The sequence below is a fragment of the Lagopus muta genome, chromosome 3, assembly GCF_023343835.1.
Source record: "Lagopus muta isolate bLagMut1 chromosome 3, bLagMut1 primary, whole genome shotgun sequence".
Lineage (NCBI taxonomy): Eukaryota > Metazoa > Chordata > Aves > Galliformes > Phasianidae > Lagopus > Lagopus muta.
Window position 1 is genome coordinate 50,604,603 of NC_064435.1, and position 19,109 is coordinate 50,623,711.

At 41.4% G+C, this 19,109-nt stretch overlaps 1 protein-coding gene across 2 annotated transcripts in view; it reads left to right on the plus strand.

Annotated features, from left to right (window-relative positions):
* Positions 1-12,624, plus strand: part of RAB31 (RAB31, member RAS oncogene family) — a 59,732-nt gene extending 47,108 nt beyond the window's left edge. Inside the window, exon 7 of one of the 2 annotated variants that reach the window (XM_048938592.1) lies at positions 8,052-12,623. In XM_048938592.1, coding sequence (XP_048794549.1) covers positions 8,052-8,149 — 98 coding nt within the window. In that variant the 3' untranslated portion in view covers positions 8,150-12,623. Of the gene's footprint in view, positions 1-8,051 lie in introns of both variants that reach the window. The other variant, XM_048938593.1, reaches the window with a different exon arrangement.
* Positions 12,625-19,109: the final 6,485 nt, after the last annotated feature.

Genomic DNA, 19,109 nt, shown 5'->3' on the forward strand with positions numbered 1-19,109 from the left:
AGGCAGCGCTGCATCTGGCAGTGTGTGCTGCCCCGAATAATGGATATATTAGATGAGGAAAATCAGCTAAATTGAATTTAGTATGAACTAGATAAGCAGGCAAGTGCATTTAATACCACAGGCAATTATTTCTATATATAGAAATATTGGGTCTCAGTGAATGTACTCATGACCTTATCAAGTGCTCAAAGGAAAGAAAAGAAGATTTAGTAGTATGTGTTTACAGAAATGCAGTGAAAAACATGTGAAAAGTACTCAAATAGTGAGAGAATGACTTACTATAATAAAGACTGGGAAAAGGATATGGATAACTTTCTGACCTGTGAGCAGTCTGCAACTTCCAAAAAATCTCACTTTGGCCCAAAAATTGCACATCAGAATTCATGTTTCCTGTACATAAAGTCTCCTAGTGGCCACATCTCCAACCCTGCTGACAGTCTTATTCATGTAGTGTCACATAGGTTGTACTTTGGCTCTGTTTTCACATTACCTGGGAGCTTGTGCCTTTATCATTGTCTTTCTGCGGAAGGTCGAGGTGCAGCTCCCCAGCCTCTTGGCAAAGAGGCAGCAGTACTCACAGTGGCTTCTGTAGGTAGACTCTTTACGTATTGCTTGTTTTGCAGCCTAGATTTAAGAGGAGATTCCATTGCGTGTGGAGAGCTCCTCCATTTAAAAAATCTTCTTGAAACAGTTGCAGAGAATGGACTACAGTTCAATGTTTTATCTAAAAAGTTACCTCCTGCTTGCTTCTGCTTTTATTTTCCAAGGATTTGGGGGGTTGGACTCGGTCTTTAGAGATCCCTTCCAACCCCTACAGTTCTGTGATTCCGTGATGTTCTAATCATTTCTCCTTCCTGGAGTGGCTGACAACTGTCTCTTTTCTAGGGAAAATACTGTGAATGGGGCGAAATAGTATAACAGGTAAAAATTACATAATAGAATCATTAAGGTTGGAAAACACTGAACTGCATAACAGAGTGCAGCTTCAGGCTGTGTGTTGTACCTCTGTTTTCCAATGCAAGCCAGGTAACTTAACTTGACTCACATTTAGCAGCACCTTGGCTGGAGGCTTGCTGTGGTTGTAAAACATCACCTGGCTGCTTATTTCTCTGTAAACAAGAAAAGAATGTCATTACTACAGCCGTATGTATATTTCCTGCTTGGACTGAATTTTTTCAAATATCTTTTTGAAAGGTTTTGACATCAAAAAGGCTTGAGATACAGTGGGTTTCTTTTCCATGCATTCCTGTAGTTCTGTTGGTTTTGTTACCTTTTTTTTTAATAGGTAGGTGTCTATGCAAGCAATTAATAGGTATTTTTTGTTCCCAGCCTTAGGAGAATTGTAGCCCCAGCAACTTCTGTGAGCTTGTCACTGGCACAGACTCCAGCAATGGCAAAACTGCCAGGAATGCATTTTAAAGTATTGGTAAAGCTGTGAAAGTTCACTGAGTCATTCTAGGTCTGTGTTGTCCCTTCTGTTTATGGAGTTTTAATACTTTGACCGCTGATTGTGCCTGTGAAAGCAGCTTATGCATCTGGTTTTAAATGACTGAACAGGCTTCCCCGGGTGTACTGTAATTTAGTAGCAATCACGCCCTCATAATTCTCAGACACCCGCTCATTTAACAAATAAAATAAGCCTCAGTTACATTATTCAAGCCTTGTACACACCCAGCTGTTTCTCTTTGGTGTGTGCATATTGCCTGTTATCTGAGCATGGAGCTGCCCCAGATAAGAAGCAGAGGATTGCACAAAGCCAACCCCCATATGTGGCAGAGCTGAGGCCGTGCCTCCTGGGTTAACAGCCCTCTGCCTCCGCAGGGCCAAAGGTAAGCAGGTACGGGGCAATAGGCTGCTGGAGGATGCCTACCAAATAAAATATGTAATAAACATGAGTTTAGACAGCAAATAAATGATGAGTGCACGTTGTTTCTTGAAGTCTGACAAATACTGAGGGCTGCTGCCCTAACAGAGGGAGGTTGAAGCATTTCTACATCTTCTGTGAAGTGCAAGAAAGGTGTTGAGGAATGATAATCAGGGTCACTCTGCAGAGAGCTTGTGAAGAGCTGTTACAGCATTTGGCCTTACTGATGCTACTACAAGAGAATGAGGCCGGCTGGTGTTTAACAGTCTGTGTAAGAAAGCTCTCCCTAAACTAGGCTCACTAATTAGAGCGGGAGTTTCTGTCTCCAGATACAAGCTTTCATGTGGTAAATGCTCAGTTACAAATACATTAAGCTATTGACTTTCAGATGCCTTGCCAGCAGCAGGTAACTCAAATATTCATTTCCTAGAAGTACTGGGAGATTAAATCCTGGAAGTTTTTTGTTTTGGTTTTCAGTTTATCCAGTTATCTATTCAACAAACTGCAGAGGAATGTGTGAAATGTCTCTGTGGGACAGTGTGGATCCCCTCCAGCAGGCAATTGATGTTTGCGCTGAACTCAAATGGCTTCACCATGAGTGGGTTTGCAGGTGGACAATTTTAGAGCTTGGTGTGGCTTTTGTCCAGTTGTCTGCTGATTTGCAGAGATCTGTGAGCTACTTTAGGGAGGTCTGTAACAGGCATCTTAAGCAGATCAAGTCCACTGACACTACAGGGCAATTCATGTACTGCTTCTGGCCTGTGATTTGCTATGAGCCCAACCTCATAACTGAATATTTTTGTTTGAAGTGGGGGGGGGTGTTAATGTTTTGAATAGGATGGAAAAGCATTGCCCTAACTTACCTACATTTGAAATTGTAGCCTTTACGCTTTATGCTTGTTGTTTTCAAGGATCATTTCTCATCTTGCTTTCCAATTTTTAATTAGTGAAGCAAAATTTTCTCACCTTTGGAATACTCTAAATTTGTGAGGTCATGGTTTTCCTCTAACGGTAGGAGAACTCTTCTACGTGAACCAGAACAGCTCAGTGTTAATTAGCTCATATCAAGATTGGAGCTCCATGTAATCAAAGCCATTAGGCATTCTGTTATTTACTTGGATGCATTTAAAATCTGTCGTTTTTCTGTGTGTTTTGATTATGTGAGCAAAGTGTGACTGTATTGCTGTTCACCTGGCAAAAACTTCGATGTTGCAATTGTGTGCTTTTGCTTAGAGGATTTTTGTTGTTGGAAATGCTAGAAGTACTAAAATAATTGCAATGTAACTGTTTAATTATGCAATATCCTTTTATCGTAAATGTGTTACCTTGCGTGAAAATTTAGTACATGAAGTAAACAGCAGTCAGCTGTCAACTGGGGGAATTTGCTTCACTGGAGGTATGGAGAGGAAAAGAGACTGACTGCTGAGCCAAACTTTATAACCCACTTTGGAGATATAAGGAAATTCTAAAGTACATGTGAAACTGGTTTCAGAGGATGAAAGGGTTTGGGGAGATAAGGAGTGTGACTGTCCTAAGTCCCACAAGTTCACAAAAGGTCATACATTCAAATGCTCAACATGTTGGGTAAGATGTGCCTGCTTCATCCTGTAATGCCTTCTCTGATGGCTGTGCTTCTTAATGTGGGTTACAGAAAGAAACACTTTGCAGTTCAAAATGATACACAAAATGTGATACAGCTAGCATTTTTAGGAAGGGATTCTGGCCATTGCGTAACTGCTGTGTTGCTGCTTGATGCAGTCCATCTCTTCTCAGCAACATGTTGTCAGAAAGCTGTGGCTGTTGCTTTCTTGGCGAGCAAGATGGATTTCACATCCCAGTGAAAATTTCCCCTTCCTCTGTAAGCTGTATCCAATTTCTAGAAAGAGAATAGATGGGAGAAATGAACAGGAAGCCCTGGTTGGGAAAGATGATGTCTTGCCTTTACCCTTAGCAGAATGGTAGTTTTATCAGGTAATGATACTGCGTTGCTTTTAGACTTGAAATTCAACACCTGCCTGTGCTAGGTAGGGCTGATGGCATCCACTTCCCTTTCTGCTGCGCACACTAAATGATAGTCTGTCCAACACTTACAACTGGAGCATTGCATTCAAAAAGGAACAAAGGGAGCAGATTTTGTTACTGTGATGATGTATCAGGCTTCCAGATGCAACAGAGCAATCCCCGTCTGCCTCTCATCAGTTCTGTTTGCAGAGCTGTCACCCAGTCCCTCTTGTCTCTCTTGCTTCCTGCTCCAGTTTTCTTTTTCTCCCTTCCTATTTTGTTTACCTCTTGTCCCTCCCTCCCTCTCATTTCTCAATCCCTTTGCCTCTGGCTCTCTCCAAACCACAATTCCCAGAGTGCCAATTAAGCTCTTAGCATTACAAATCTCAGATTTAATAGCAGGAGCTGGAACTCAGCCAGGCATCAAGAAGACCCTGACCTTCATTCTGGGCTGCTTCAAGTGTGCTGGAGAGTGGGAGATGTGATGGGTTTAATGCTTCCCACCTGTTAACCTGCAAGGTTCACTTCAGATGTTTCTTTGTTTTTGATGTTTCTGTAATCCTACCTTTGAGCAGTCTCTTGTGATGTTTGTTTTACGCACCATTATATGCTTACTGGAATGAGCTCATGGAGGAGCCCAGCACCATGGTACAGATGCATAGAGGTGAACGTTTACAGTTTTGTTGCATAAAATAATATACGAAACATGCTCTAAACATTAGTGAAATCAGTTCAGAATATATAATTAGATGATTAATGCAGGTGCAAAAATCTAACTTGAAATCAGCATCCATAGACTTTGCTCTATGGAAGTGTCAGCAATAGGAGCCATATGGAGCTTTATACCTTTTCTAACAGCATAATTTAGTAAGATAACCTTAAATTTTGTGTGTCACCAGTTCAGCTCTGGAGTTCTTGGATTAATGTATGCACATCAGTTTTTCTCCATGTGGTGAACCATTTTGTCCGGAATCGTAAAGCACATTCTCAGTGTTCTTTTGTCAGATGGCAAGGTGACTGTCTCTATCCTGCTCTGTAAAAATGTAGAAAATGTATTCTATTTGTAGTCTAGTTTAAGTTAAGCAACAGAACTCTTCTGTCTCCTGTGGAATTTTTGAGCCAACTCCATATTAACAGAGCAGTCTTTGATCAGAAGAGGAATTGTCTTCATCTACTTATTTTTTAAGCAGGAGAATTGTTGGGCTGTGCGTTGGGGCACTGCTGCTCCTACCTGATGTCAACTGCCTGAAAAAAATAACTATAGGTTATCTCATGTGTGAGTACCTTTTATTCCTCTGGAACAGAGGCCACGTATGACAGTGAAAAATACTTCTCAAATGAGTGTACACTTTCTCAAATTCATTTTATGACCTCTTTTGGTTCTGACTCAGTGCCAGCTGGATTGCATTGATGTCAGCACTATAGACGCTGTATTTGTCAATAGCTGAATTCCAAGTTAAGATGATCACAGTCCTTTTAGCAATAGAGATTGAGATGTTTCACAAGCACCAGACACAGGTGAAGGCTTAGCATTTCTCTGCTAATCCTTGGTGTGCTGTTGGTGCTTGAACCTTTCTCTGTTGCAACGTGGTTGTGAGACAGCTGTTACTGCCTAGATCCATCGCTCTGTAGTGAGAGTTATGTGAGTTTTATGTTCCAGTAGAGTTACCCATTGGCTGATTGGCTGCACATCAGATGGTACAAGATCACTCAGCAGGGATAAATCCTGTTACTAGGGTTAAAATGGTTTCATTCAACGACTTAAATCTGATGACAGGAGAAATTGTGAGAAAAAAACCTCACCCATTAAAGAAAAAGTCTCAAACTTACGTAGACTTTTAAGCTGTTTAAAGCTGTATTTTCTTGTGTTGAATTCATGGGGCATTAACTGAACAACAGAAAACATCACTGGTTAATGACAAACAGTACTAAAGATCAAAGGTGGAATAATGAATCAGCAAATACTGTGTCTACAGATTCTTCTCTTTGTAGTTGTCTTTGCTTTGGTTTTTCTTTATTATTTTGAGAAATGAATTGAACTGAGTTGATTCTTAACTACCTGTATGGTGTCCTGTTCTGAACTGGACAGAGTGCTCTCCAACCTTGAAACCTGCAATGTTTTTGCTCCAAAGATAAGCTTACCTCATCCTTTGCATACATACACATCAGAGTGTTACTGGAGAGACTCAGAACTCATAAGAACTGTGGAATGTTGAACGAGAAACAAATAGAGGTTTAATGTGAGCTTTTAAAATAAAAGTTAAGCTAGTTAGCCTGTGCCAACTTTCCTCTTCTAAATTTGCCATTAGAAGAACACATTTAGGCACTATTTGCTTAATGGTTTGATATGGAAATAATGTCCATAGATCCTAACTATTTTAGCTACATTGTGCTCAGAGACAAATGGCCAACATTTTATTTTTGCTGGTACTGAGGTCAAACCGCTTTAAAAATGGTAAGTGCATTTCTAAAGTGATAGCATTACCTCTGTGGAAAACGTCTTACAGATGACACATTCCCCATATTTTAAAGTTTTTTAAGAATGAGCAGACTGTCTCAAACAGAACTGATAGAATTGATGCACGTAATGTCTCTGACCACATATTCTGCTTTATTTTACTTTAGAAGGGCACTTGTATTCTGATGAGACTTTATGTTTGTAAGCAGGGTGTAAAGCTGCTATGTTAGTGACTAGAATGAAGTGCAAGTGCAGCACAGTAATGTCAGTGCTTAGACATGCTTAAGCCCTCAAGATTCCTGTTTCTCTCTGTTTGGGCCCAAATGCAGTACTTTTGCTTATTAGTATGGCAAATGTTTGCCCTTTCATTCAGTTGTATGGACATCCAAGATTATCTGCTTCAAGAGTCGCACTTTTGAGGTATAATGTACCTGTTCAGAAATGATAGAATAAGATAAGTGAAAATTTGGTGGATTTGACCAAAGGTTATTTATGGACAAGTCTTACAAATGAAACCTTGCTGTTTGATTTTGTTGGGGGTTGCTTTTAATTCAGTGCCACCACCCTCGGGTTTTTTGCAGGACTCAAATTTCAGCATAAAAATGTAATTCGTAGAGCAATCGGAAGGAGACAACTGTCCATGAATATGGGAGAGGATGGGGAAATCTGAACTGATTGAGACTGACCTGAATTATGATCATTGCCACTGAAAGTGGCATTTAGCAAGTGTTAAACACTTTGACTTGTTATTTAATACAGGTAATAGTAAAAACAGGAGTTATTCATAGAAAGTAGACTCAGCTTCAGGGGAAAAAAAAAAATCCAGCAGGTCCACAGTGCAGTGAGAAAGTAAGTTACCATGACTGCAAGCTCTCTAAGATACTGAAAAAAATAGATCATTCAGTGAGAGGAATTGAAAAGCCAGGCCTGACGAGAGACTAAGCATGGACTGGACCTGGGAGGATCTTGTTTTCCCTCATATAATTCTGATTATTGAGCACACGTTATGTTGTCCGTCAGCAGTTAAGTCAGTAAGACCAAGGATGGAGCAGTAGTGAAGAGGCACAAAAGGGAGAGGTGAGAAGCAGTGCTTTCTTCCCCAGGGAGAGAGCTCTGGCTGACAGTCTTTCAAGTGCTTAAAATAATCATCCCATAAAATGAAGAAGTCAGGAGAGCTGGGGAGGGATGCTGTTAATTAACGAGTGCTGTCAACTGTGGAGGCATAGGTAGCCCTCAAAGGATGGAAAAATGCAGTGGAAAGAACAGATTTGTTTTTCTTTTCCAAGTGCAGGCAGCATGTGTGTAATTACAGCGCTTTGTGAAATTCTGGCGTACAAGGACTGAATGCCATGCAAATTTAGGAATGTCAGGATCTCATTAAACTGGCACCATTTGCATTTAAGTGCAACTAGGAGAAAGCTGAGAATTTTCCGCATCTTAGTGTTTCAGCTCTCAGTAAGATATCTGCTTTTGAAATACATGTATAACAATTTCAGTGTCCTTAATACTTGCTTGATAGACATATCTTACATATATAAGCATGTGAAAACACTGCTCTTTCATAAGCAGGGTGCAAGGGAGAAAGATTTAAGGTACAGAGAAGATGCTGCTTTTCTGTTTAATTTTACAGATGTAATTGTTACGCAAGCTAAATCACCATAACTGTTATCTGCCCGTGTGGTTACTGCATCAGGAAAATCGAATTAACTGTCTCCTCATGTATTTCAGGTCAGCAAATTCCACCTTTAGATCCTCATGAAAATGGTAACAATGGAGCAATCAAACTTGGAAGGCAGACTTCACAGACGGGTAGGCGGTGCTGCTGACCCAACTTGATCTTTTGAGATTTACTTGAAAAACAGCTCCATTTACTCTTTCATGGAGAAAGGACTTCATGATCTCAGTGACGTGGCTCCTTATCTTGAAAGCAGTAATTTCAATACTTCCCGTGAGTAATAACACAAGGACCAGAAGCAGAAAGCTTTACTTCAGATGGATTCTGTAAAACCTACTTGGAAAATCCTTCCTAATATCTTGTCAAAATTACAGTGTCCAAGTATTCTGATGCTCTGTTTCAGCTGATGACTGTCCTTTTTAAATAAAAAGAACCTTTTATATAAATTCCAGATTTGCTACCGAAAAAATCTTTTTACATTACAAAGTGGACATGGCATGTTTTTAGAGTTTTCTGTTTCGCACTGTGTAAGGGTGCAAAAACGCATAAAACCTGAATTTTGGCTCAGTTTCTCTGCCTTGTTAGCTGGACTCTGCTTCTGTATTTTTCTAGATCTGTAGCTTCATCTTATGCTTTCAGTAAATACCAGCAAGAATTGAACTGAATTTGCTGACTAGAAGAATGGATCTGAAGGATGAGCAAGTGCAGTTTGTTCAGGCTGCAAGTCAACATCTGTGTCAAGAGGAGCTGTGCATGAGAAGGAATTGTCACGAAGGAGGCTGTTGGACCTCACTGCTCTGGAAAGAACTGAAGTAGCAGCAGCTGCACTTTGCTTGAAATGATTTTCAAGGCATACGCTTCATTAATTGCTGAAATTGTTAAAAACATGAATACCAGCTTAATCTCTATTGCTTACCGAGTTTCTGCCCTATCTGAGTCCCAGGCTAAGATTTCTCAGCTTAACAGTCCCACTTCTGTTTCTAAAAGAGTGCCACCCTGCCCCTGTGGGCCAGGACTCCTTTCCTGGCTCGCTCCAAGACATCCCTGCAAGGCTGTTGGAGAACAACAGTTCTGTGCAAAAATGGTTTGGGCTTAAAGACTGGAACCTGATAAAGCAACATAGAGTGTTTCCTTACAAGTGCAATTCTCTTCCTTTGTGGAATAGTCTCTTCAGCAACATGGGGATGCAATATGAGGAACTACTGCATGATGCCTTTGAAGCTTATTTGCAGCACGTGCTAGAAAAATAAATCCCAGAGATGGCTATGAACTAGAAATAATGTAAAACTGTGTTCTTCACTTCCATCTCTTATGAATATATGTGACTGATTTTGCTTTTTCATCGGTTCAGTTGGAAATCTAAACAAGGGTGAATTCACCTCATAGTCCAACATTGATTTGTTCTCTTATTGGGAAAATAGACCTTATCATACCTTTTCTGGGGGCCTTATGAAAAATAAAAGAGGAAAGTAACCTTCTTCTATAAATCATAAATAGGCAGGCTAGAGCTGGGCTTCAGTGTTTATGCATAAACCCAGACTTTCTTGCTAGGCTGTGTGGTTGCTTTGATAAAATAGTACTAATTATTAGTGGTTGAACCAGAGCCGAGTCTACTGAATGGGATTATTTCCTTTTCTTTGAAGGGCTTAAATAATTAAGATCAGCTGAGATGTTTCCCACCTCATCTTACCTAAGATCCCGAACTACACTGGTTTTTCACCTAATATCCTCTCTGATTTTGGATTCTTTTGAAAGCGCTCATACCTGGAAATTTGTAAGCACAAACACAAGAGCTCCCAATAGAAAGGATAGTTAGGGTGACCTTTCAGTTTTGTCACCTGTGCTGATCATGCCACTGCTTAATTGCAGCAACTGTTCTATTGACAATCCATCGTTGTTCATATGAGAATTCAGCGGTCATCACAGTCTATAGTTGGTAAGGCTCCTTTAGGGACCATCCAAGACATCTCCACAAGGCTGTTGCAAGAACCACAGTTCCATTCAAAAATGATTTGGGCTTAAAGGCTGGGATGTAATAAAGCAAAATAGAGTGTTTCCTTACATCCCATCCCAGTGTGTCTGCTTGGGGAACCCAGGCAACTACAGTAGGGCAGGGGAGTTTACTGTGACCTAAACTAATAGGAACTGATCACTAATACAGATTAATGCTATTGATGGGATCTGTGGCTCATCTGTGAAAGGCTAGACCTGGCAGCAAGAAAACAAGGTGAGGTGGAACCCACATGTTTTAACACAAAATTTAGCTCAATGTGTAGTAGTTATGCATAACTGATTTTTAAGTTTTCATAGATCTGTATGGTATTTGTCTTCATAATATGATGTCTCAAATCTCATTAAGCCTTACTTGAGATGGCTGAAGGCTTTGTAAGACAGTTCTGCAAGTACTGTATACTCCTAATTTCTGATACAACTGGCCTTTTATGCGGATCTGAATGGAATAGATATTGTCTTGACCAACCAGTTCTCACAGCTGCCACTGAGCTGCTTGTGATTCAGAACAGGTTTTTGAGTTCCGCCTTTAAATAGTGTAAAATTGGAAATCATTACAATGGATTTCTGGCAGATTTTAGAATTCAAATACTAGCAAAGTAGGCTCAAAGCTATTTTTGCATTAGGTGGGCCAAATTTCAATCACCTTGCTCTTCTTTTTCTCACTCGAATAAGTTCGTAGAATCTTGGAGTCACAGAATGGTTTGGGTTGGAAGGGACCTCAAAGCCCACCTCCTGCCATGAGCAGGGCTGCCACCCACCAGCTCAGCTGCCCAGGGCCCATCCAACCTGGCCTTGAGTGCCTCCTGGGTTACGGTGAGCTTCAGCAGAGTACTCTGGAGTCTCGTGTAAAAGCAGCAAGGCACGGTGCTGTGTAGTAGCTTGTGTTTACTTTTAAGATAGGGCCAAACTTCAGTGATGATGTCAGTTATCTGCTGTTTGTCAAAGCTGAAGTGTAGCTTTAGCCTTCCTCTTCCACACTCTTCCATACTTGTGGGTGAATGGTTGGCTTAAGAAATAGTGATCTTCGCATGTAAAATTTTTGCTTTCTTTTGTTGCCTTTGTTGTTTGGAAAGTAAGCACCACCACCTTCATAAACAGCCAGAGAAACGACAGACAAGCAAACAATCTCCGAGTCAAAACTTTCAGCAGCGATCGTAACTACCTACTGGTTAATGGCTGGTTGAAAGCTATGTGACTGTGCAGGAGCACTGAACTCTGTCACTGCTCGGCTCTCCTGGCAGCGATAAGAACAGTGTGCAGTTCTTCATTGGCCAGCCGGTGCTGGCTCTGTCGGAGACTGCTTGACTCATGCGAGCTGGCAGCAGGACCGGGGTGCACTGCGGTGCCAGGTGTGTTTGATGGAGTCTGTTTGCACTGTGACTCACAGCTGTGACTCTCCAACTGCAGGTGACTCGCTTTTCCGGCTTGTCGTGAGCTTGTTTGAAAACAATAATAGTAGAAGATGATGAAGGAACTTGTTTTCATGTACACTCTGCATATGAGTGTGTATGTAAGTACAGTTTTTTATTGTTACGCTGACAAGTGGTGTATTTTTTCACTATGGCTGAGTCTCATATACTGAACTTTGTATTCTGTAAGTACATTTTTTGTTTATGGTCATTTTGCCTTTATGAAGTTAAAGCTGCAGGCCGAGGGTAGCAAGAATGTGAAGATACACATAGGTACAATCGTTGATGTGCCGTTTTTATGCATGAAAATGGCATATTGTGAAAAAGTTGGCCTTGCAGCTGAGAAATATAGAAAAGGTCATTGTTATTCAAGATTTGGCACTTGGAAATGTTAAAGTTACGCTGAAAAAAAAAGCTGATTATTTTTAGTCATGGTACAGCAGGTCTATCTGAAGTGCTAAAACATACCATGGGTATATATTAATTACTAGGAAGGTTACCTATTGCCCCTTGTCTCCTCAGTAATTTTTCATGGTGCATGATGGCGTGCATTATTAGATCATAACGAGAGCATTCTCTCTACACTCAGACCTTTTCAGTGCAGTGATGATGTAGTTTACTACTCTACCCTTAACTATTTAAGCCAGAGTCAGTGGTAAATTGTCAGTTTAAAATCACTTTCCAAGTACTCTTCCTCTGTTTTGTTTATGTAAGGGCTTCGATTGGGCTGGACCCACTTGCTTCATATATGGGATGCTGCAATCTGTTAATACTTTACCTTCCGTTTTACATATTAATTGTATCATACCTAATAATATTTTTGCCCTAAGATGTACCTTCCGTGTTTTATTTAACCTACAGTGATTAACGCTAATAAATGGTTTAAATGCCTCTGACTTGAGGACGCCTGGTTTCAATAAAGCAGAACAACAGAGGTCCCATTTTTCTCATTATTTGCTCTCCAAAAATGGCTGTTTCCAGTCTGCGTGTTGCCTAACTGGGATTTAAAAGAATGTTGCTTGAAACATGCACAGCTGGTCTCTCGGCAGAGCTGAATGCATTCCGGGAGGATCCCAAAGTGCAGGTGGACTTTGAAAAAACAGAAAGTGTGAGAATCCCTTTGCTAGAAGTTGTTTGACTTAACCCATTAGAAGAGCAGTTCATCCCAGCAGGGAAATTTGGAACAGTGGATGTTGGGAAAAAGAGACTTTGGAGGTACCATGCACTTTAATAGTAAACATAACGCATGTGGCTCATGTGGCATTTTCTGTTTTGTACCTTTTTATTTATGATAGTACATTTCATGTCTTATTTGTGACTCTTGAGATTGTCCTTAAGAGTTAAGATTTAACACTCCCTTCAAAAGTATGCAGTGCATAGTGCTTCCCAGTGCTGTTGTTTCAAGGGGTTTGTACATTCACTATGATTTTGTTGTGTGACTCAATTCATAGCTTCAAAGTTATTTCCACAATAATGAGGACTGTGAATATAAATACATCTTTTACATTGTTATCTATAAGGAAAAGTGGGATTTTGGAGCAGAGCTTTTCCAATGACCGTGATAAATTCACACCAACACACAAGAAGTGCAGTTAGAAACCCTGTGAATGACACATCTGGTGGAAACATGGTGACCAAATGCTACCAAGTGACCAAAACCACCATTTATCTGTGTAAGGAGAAACCAGCATTTCAGAGGAGTCTCTGTGAGTTGACTTCCCTACTTGAAGATACCCAGCAGGACCTGTTTCCCACTTTAAAGCATTCAGAATCACATTGAAGAATTATGTATTTATTTCCAGCTACTCAAAAATAAAAGTTTAAGTCAGATCCATAAACATAAAGTGGAAAAGGTCGCACAGATGCCAAGCTGAACAGGAGCTGGCAGCATGCCCTCGCTGCTAAGAAGGATGGCAGTATTCTTGGCTGCATTGGAGCATTGTCAGCAGCTCAGAAGTGATCCATCTCTATATAGCACTGGTGAGACTGCACCTGAAGTACTGATTCCACTTTTGGGTCACCCAGCACGAGAGCTGTGGGCTTACTAGAAAAAGTCCAGTGTAGGGCCATGAAAATGAAGGAGCGCCTCTGCTGTGAGGAAAGGCTGAGGGGAGCTGGGTTGCTCAGCTATGAGTGGAGGCTCAAAGGGATTTCATCAATGTATGTAAATACCTGAAGGGACAGCACAAGGACGACAGAGCCAGACTCCTTCCAGTGGTGCCCAGCGCCAGCACAAGAGGCCATGGGCACAAACTGGAGCACAGGAGGTTCCCTCTGAGCAGCAGGCAGCACTTCTGTGCTGTGCAGGTGACGGAGCACTGGCACAGGCTGCACAGAGGCTGTGGGGTCTCCTCCTTGGAGGTCTGCAGAAGCCGCCTGGCCGTGAGCTTGGGTACTCTCCTCTGGGTGGCCCTGCTTCAGCAGGGCTGGGACTGGGGGACCCAAGAGGCCCTGCCTGCCTCAGGCATGCTGGGATTCCATACATAATTCAAGGAAAGCCTAAGAAGCCCCCTTGCAACTATTCTCAATGTGCTGGAGAGTCAGAAGTGAGTGCTGTTTTTTCTTTTGGTGTGAAGAGCTGTGCCCTTTGACATCCAAGTCCTGGCATTGTCAGCGGGATGTTTCATATGGCCTGGAAGCATGTTCTTGTAGTGCTTCAGCTAATTTGCAGCTTTATTTTGCTGTAAGAAGGGGAGCAGCACAATTGGTTGGGAAATAAACCCCCTCTGCTTCCTTTTTGTAGACTGCAGATTGTGTCTCTGAGTACTTAGGGAAAATCGTTTGATGTTCTGGGCTTCAAAAACTTTCCTTATACAGCTTCAGTCTTTCTGCAGAGCATCATAGGACGCCCTGCTGTGATCTCTTGAGCACTCTTCTGAAATGAGGACAGAAAATCTGATGAAATAGTCTGTGTATCTCCTTCATGCTTCCGCCCCCTCAGCTAAGCTGTAAGAGCGTTTAGGCTGCGATCAGATTGTAAAACCTCTCTTTTTCTCTGAAAGGAAAACAGAAAGCTGCAAGATTTTTGTTTCCCTCCTTGATGCTGTTCTACATGAGGCTACAGAGTAATTTTCTTAAAAGCATTGAAATACGTATGGGAGCGTGGAGTGGCTGGAAGTGTTTGTGCCAGTGCCTCTGCTAATTGGTGTAGGTTGCTCCCTGGGGGCTCAGCTTCCGCAATGGGATGCATTCATGTGTGATGGTGTTCTTGACCTTTAATAAGATCTGCTTTGGATTAGATCTATTTAGCACCTGTGCCAGTGCCGATTTCATTGTTTGATAAACACTGTTGCTCTTTCACTGTTCCAAAGTAGAACTCTTCAGTAAAAGCTGTAACATCAATAGTTGACCGCATTTCTCAGGTTGAGAAGTAATAAGTCATAGCATAATGCAGCATTACACAGCTTGTCTGAAAAATCGATTTCAGATGGTTTTCTCTTCTCTCCATTAAGCTCTGCAAGAAGAATCCTTGCTGCAAAATGTCTGTGTTTGCATAATTCTGATACTATCGAGTATGTTCTCATAGAGATTGGTTTGTATGACCACTTATCATGGCAACGTGTTCTGCAGAAATATGAGGGCATGCTCATTGTATTAGGATTCATAATGGTGTGTTTTCAACAGATAAAGTGCGGAAGCGTTGTTGGAATTGTTTTGTAACACAGTGATTGTGAAAGCTTGGGACAACACGCTGGCAGAACTGGAAGTGCAATTGACCTGTACTAACTTGCATTCAGCATCACAGCAAATTAACAAGTGTTTAATAAGATGTCTTTCTTCAGTGCACAAAAGTCAAGCACTGGGATGTGGAAAGGAATTTTGAGGCTTCTGGTTAGGAATTAAAAAATTATCATCTTGGGAAGGATTTGGTTTTTGTTTTTTTTTCTTTTCCTGGCTGTTAAATTACTCTGGTCAGAAACCACTTTATCCCTGAGACTCCCTGAAGGACTGCAAACAAATAGACTTTCTGCAAAAGGTGCTGACCTTGTTTCTCAAAAGCTCCTGGCGAAGCCAAGCCTGATCCTTCTGACCACCTTTGAACCTTTCTTTAAGACGCACCTAATTCATGATGAAAAGCTCAACCTTTTTATTCTCACACTCCGGATATTTTAGGAAACAAAACCACACATCCACTGAAATCCATTTAATGCTCATTTATTTTACTTTAGTCAATGTCATTTCTGCTCCCTTTACTATAGTAAAATATCTGTTGAAACAAGAGGATACTGAATCCTCAGAACTGAATCCCTATTGCCCTCCAACAAGCAGAGAGCTCTGGGGGAATGCTCTGTGGCAGACTATGAGGGAAGCTATCGCTTGGCTTCCGATTGCATATTGACAAGTGGCAATCAATAAGGAAGTCAGCTCGCACGCCTAAGAGATGCCCTTGAGGAAAATAAACATGGCGTTTCTTCCTGTTTGACAGTACAGCACGATTTGGGGGGCAGGAGGTAGCACTGCTGTTACTGACTCGGCAGATAAGCAAGAAATGAGTAAGAGGACGGTACCAGTTTCTCTTCGCTTGTTTAATAGGGTTGAAATGTAGGTTAAGCACCTTACAAAAGAAATCCCTGCTTCTTGTCATCTACAAAGAACCAGGCTGCTATGCTGACAAATACAGAGCAGTTTAGCACGAAAGAGCAATGGATGCAACCTGGCTAACACCATGCATTTCAAAATCCCTTTTCAATACAACAGCTCTGCGAAAAAAACAAATCATCAGCAGACAGAGAATTACTACCAACTATCCAAGTTACTCTCTGTGTTCATCACTCTCTATATGGTACAATTTTGCACTGTAGGCCTTTACCGAAAAAGCTTACAGTGTGGGAAGTAGGAATCTCCTAAGAGCCCTCAGAAGGGATATTCAAAATAAACGCGTAGGATTTCAGTGCTATTTCTTGAGATGTTCAGAAATGAAAATAAGAATGCTTTCCTGGCGCCGCTCCCTTCGGAGATACCATTCGTCCTCTGAGATTTGTGACACTTGTTCTCCATTCTCAGGGAAAATTTGCTTTTAAGGTGGCAACCTGAACTGCTTGTTGGCACTTGACCAGTTCTCCACCCCACCGTCATAGAATAGAGGGACAGAAGTCTTATCAGCAGCTGACGTTTCTAATGGAGGTGACTGTTTCTCAGCAGTTTTAGATATGTACAGCTGTACACCAGTATCTGCCTCTGATGTTGTGGGCCGACATAATAGCATAGGAGGCATTACTTTTGGAGTAGCCCTTGTCAATAGTTATTTCTTTTCAGAAGACAGAATTTTTGGAGGGGAATTAGTTTTCTTGGAAGGAGAACAAAGCCAGAATGTCATGTTGGCAATAAAATAGTGAAAGGGAAAGAAGGAGGAAACAACATAATGATGTCCTACCTGGGAAGATACGCTTGGAGGTTGGTAATAACCCCACTGAGGTGACAGATGAGGAACAAAAGAGATACCTGAAACGGAAATTTGATGTAAAAGGGCTATCACATCATAAATAGTCAAAGTGCGCATACACGCATTTCATGGCCCAGCCCCATTAACACCATCGTTACTTAGGACACCTGGCCCACAAACGAGCGTAAACAAACACAAGATGAGGAGTGCCTCGAGTGGCTAAAGACTCCACCTGCGCAAAATAATACTTTATCTGTGTGTATATCTGAATGTACAGAGTACAAAGCCCATTGCATAAAAGATGACGCACATTCACAGTCTGCGACTGGTTGGCAAGTAGGAGCCTTGGACTAATGACTTTGGTGAACACACTGCCATGCACTTACATAGCCATTCTCCCTGCATGGTTTAGCTTTTCAGGAAGCTTGATTTCAGCTAAAAGATGTCTTGGCATGATGGGTTGTTTTGTAGGAAAAGGGCAAATCATTCCAGAGAAGGCTACAGAAGAAAGGGTGAGGTGGTGACAAACGTATCCAAATAGATTTGCATTGAGTGATTTAACCATAGCAATTCTTCATGTTCTTCAGTTTGCTCATGTTCCTCATTTTGCTGCAAATCACACCCCAGTGAAAGATGCATGACATGGCAGAAAACTGCACCCTTCCTTGTGTGATAGACACGTTCTGAAAAATTACAGGGCCTGAAATGATGACCAGATTAGAAAGAAAGCATCCGTCTGAGAAGCCTTTTTCACAACTAAGTCAGTGACAAGGAGATGAGGATGTCCAGGAGCTACGGGTTTCTGAGCTCCAGGAAAGTAGTTACTATGCAATTTGGCAAGATGACTCAGCACGTGTCTCTGGTAGTGAGGGAGAGTTAATCAGGCTGCCTTCTGACAGATCTGCTTTTGAAGAATGCCTGATTTTTCAGTGAAGCAGTGCCAGAATTCCTATGAGAGATTCCCACTCTTCAGGATGTTTGAGGAAAGACATTGTGCTCCCTGACGATTTAAACCAGTGCTGGAAATTGTCCTTCCACTTAGCAGGGCCTCCAAGGCATAACAACTAAATCCTGGAAGTTAGATAATTATGATGTACATTTTAAGCCAGCCACAGGCAAATAATTAGAATTTGGGAATGCGTGACTCCTTTCTGGTATCTTTGGGTCATACTAGAAATGTAAGCAAGCTGTGTTTGAAGCTAAGTGGCCTATCTGATCTTATACATACCCATGCCATACAGAGTGTATGATGAGGCAATGCAGGAATTTTCTCTCAAATTGTATCCTCACCTACAATTTTAAATGGAAGCATTACTGTCATGTCACAGGATGTCCATTACATTGTCATCTTACACGCTTTTGTACTCAGTGCTGGCTGATGAAGCCTGAGATTCTGACTGATTATGATGCAGCACAAACTGTTGCTTTTCTCCCACTAAGGTGAATGCCTCAAATTTATGCAGCTATCCTCTCTCAACCTTCCCTCCTTCTATGAGGCCTCTTAGTAGGAGCAATTCCAAGCCAGCCCTCTGAGACTCTGAAGACTGAGGTAGGTGTGTACGCTAAGTTAGCATGCTGTCAGGCCTCCAGGTGACCCCATCACTTCCCTCAGAGCTGGCCTCGGTGTTGTCACATACAAGATCTTCACGGGCATTTTTGTGCATTTCTATGTTTTCCTGTGAGGCAACTGCAAACAATCCATTTCCTTGTGATATCACCTGTAGTCTGCAGATGACAAACTGTTGGAAAGTCTTGCACTTCATTAGCTACTCAAGCAGTGTAAAGGTAACAGACAGTAAAACTGAAAATGTGCCAACGTCCTGATTAAGTTCAGCTTGGGTAAACTCTACTGTTTTACCAATTTCTAAGAAAGAATCAGATGTTGTTGTGATCATCCCATCAAATGAACTACTTCTACTTGGGTTTAAGGATGCATTCATCTCTATCATCCAGACTGAGACAGATCTGAAGTCTGGTTAGTTGCAACATCATGGCCAGAAGTCCACAATCCCTTGGAATTGGAATTGGAATCTGTTAAAACTGGCCCAAGTGAGTTGTTCCAAATTCTCTATCCAATTCAGACTCTAAAAAAGCAGACAATGTAAGATTTGAAACCTCATTTCACTTTTGAATAAATACAGAGGAAAAAAAAGGGGAAATACGTGTGATGTCACTGACATACACAGGCTTTCCCAAACTCATGACCTAAAGCTTTCAGGGAAGAGTCTAATTCTCAGATTTAAAATTGGACTTGGTAAAAATGTAACAATTTGATTCCTTTTTTTACTGTCCATCAAAACCATCCC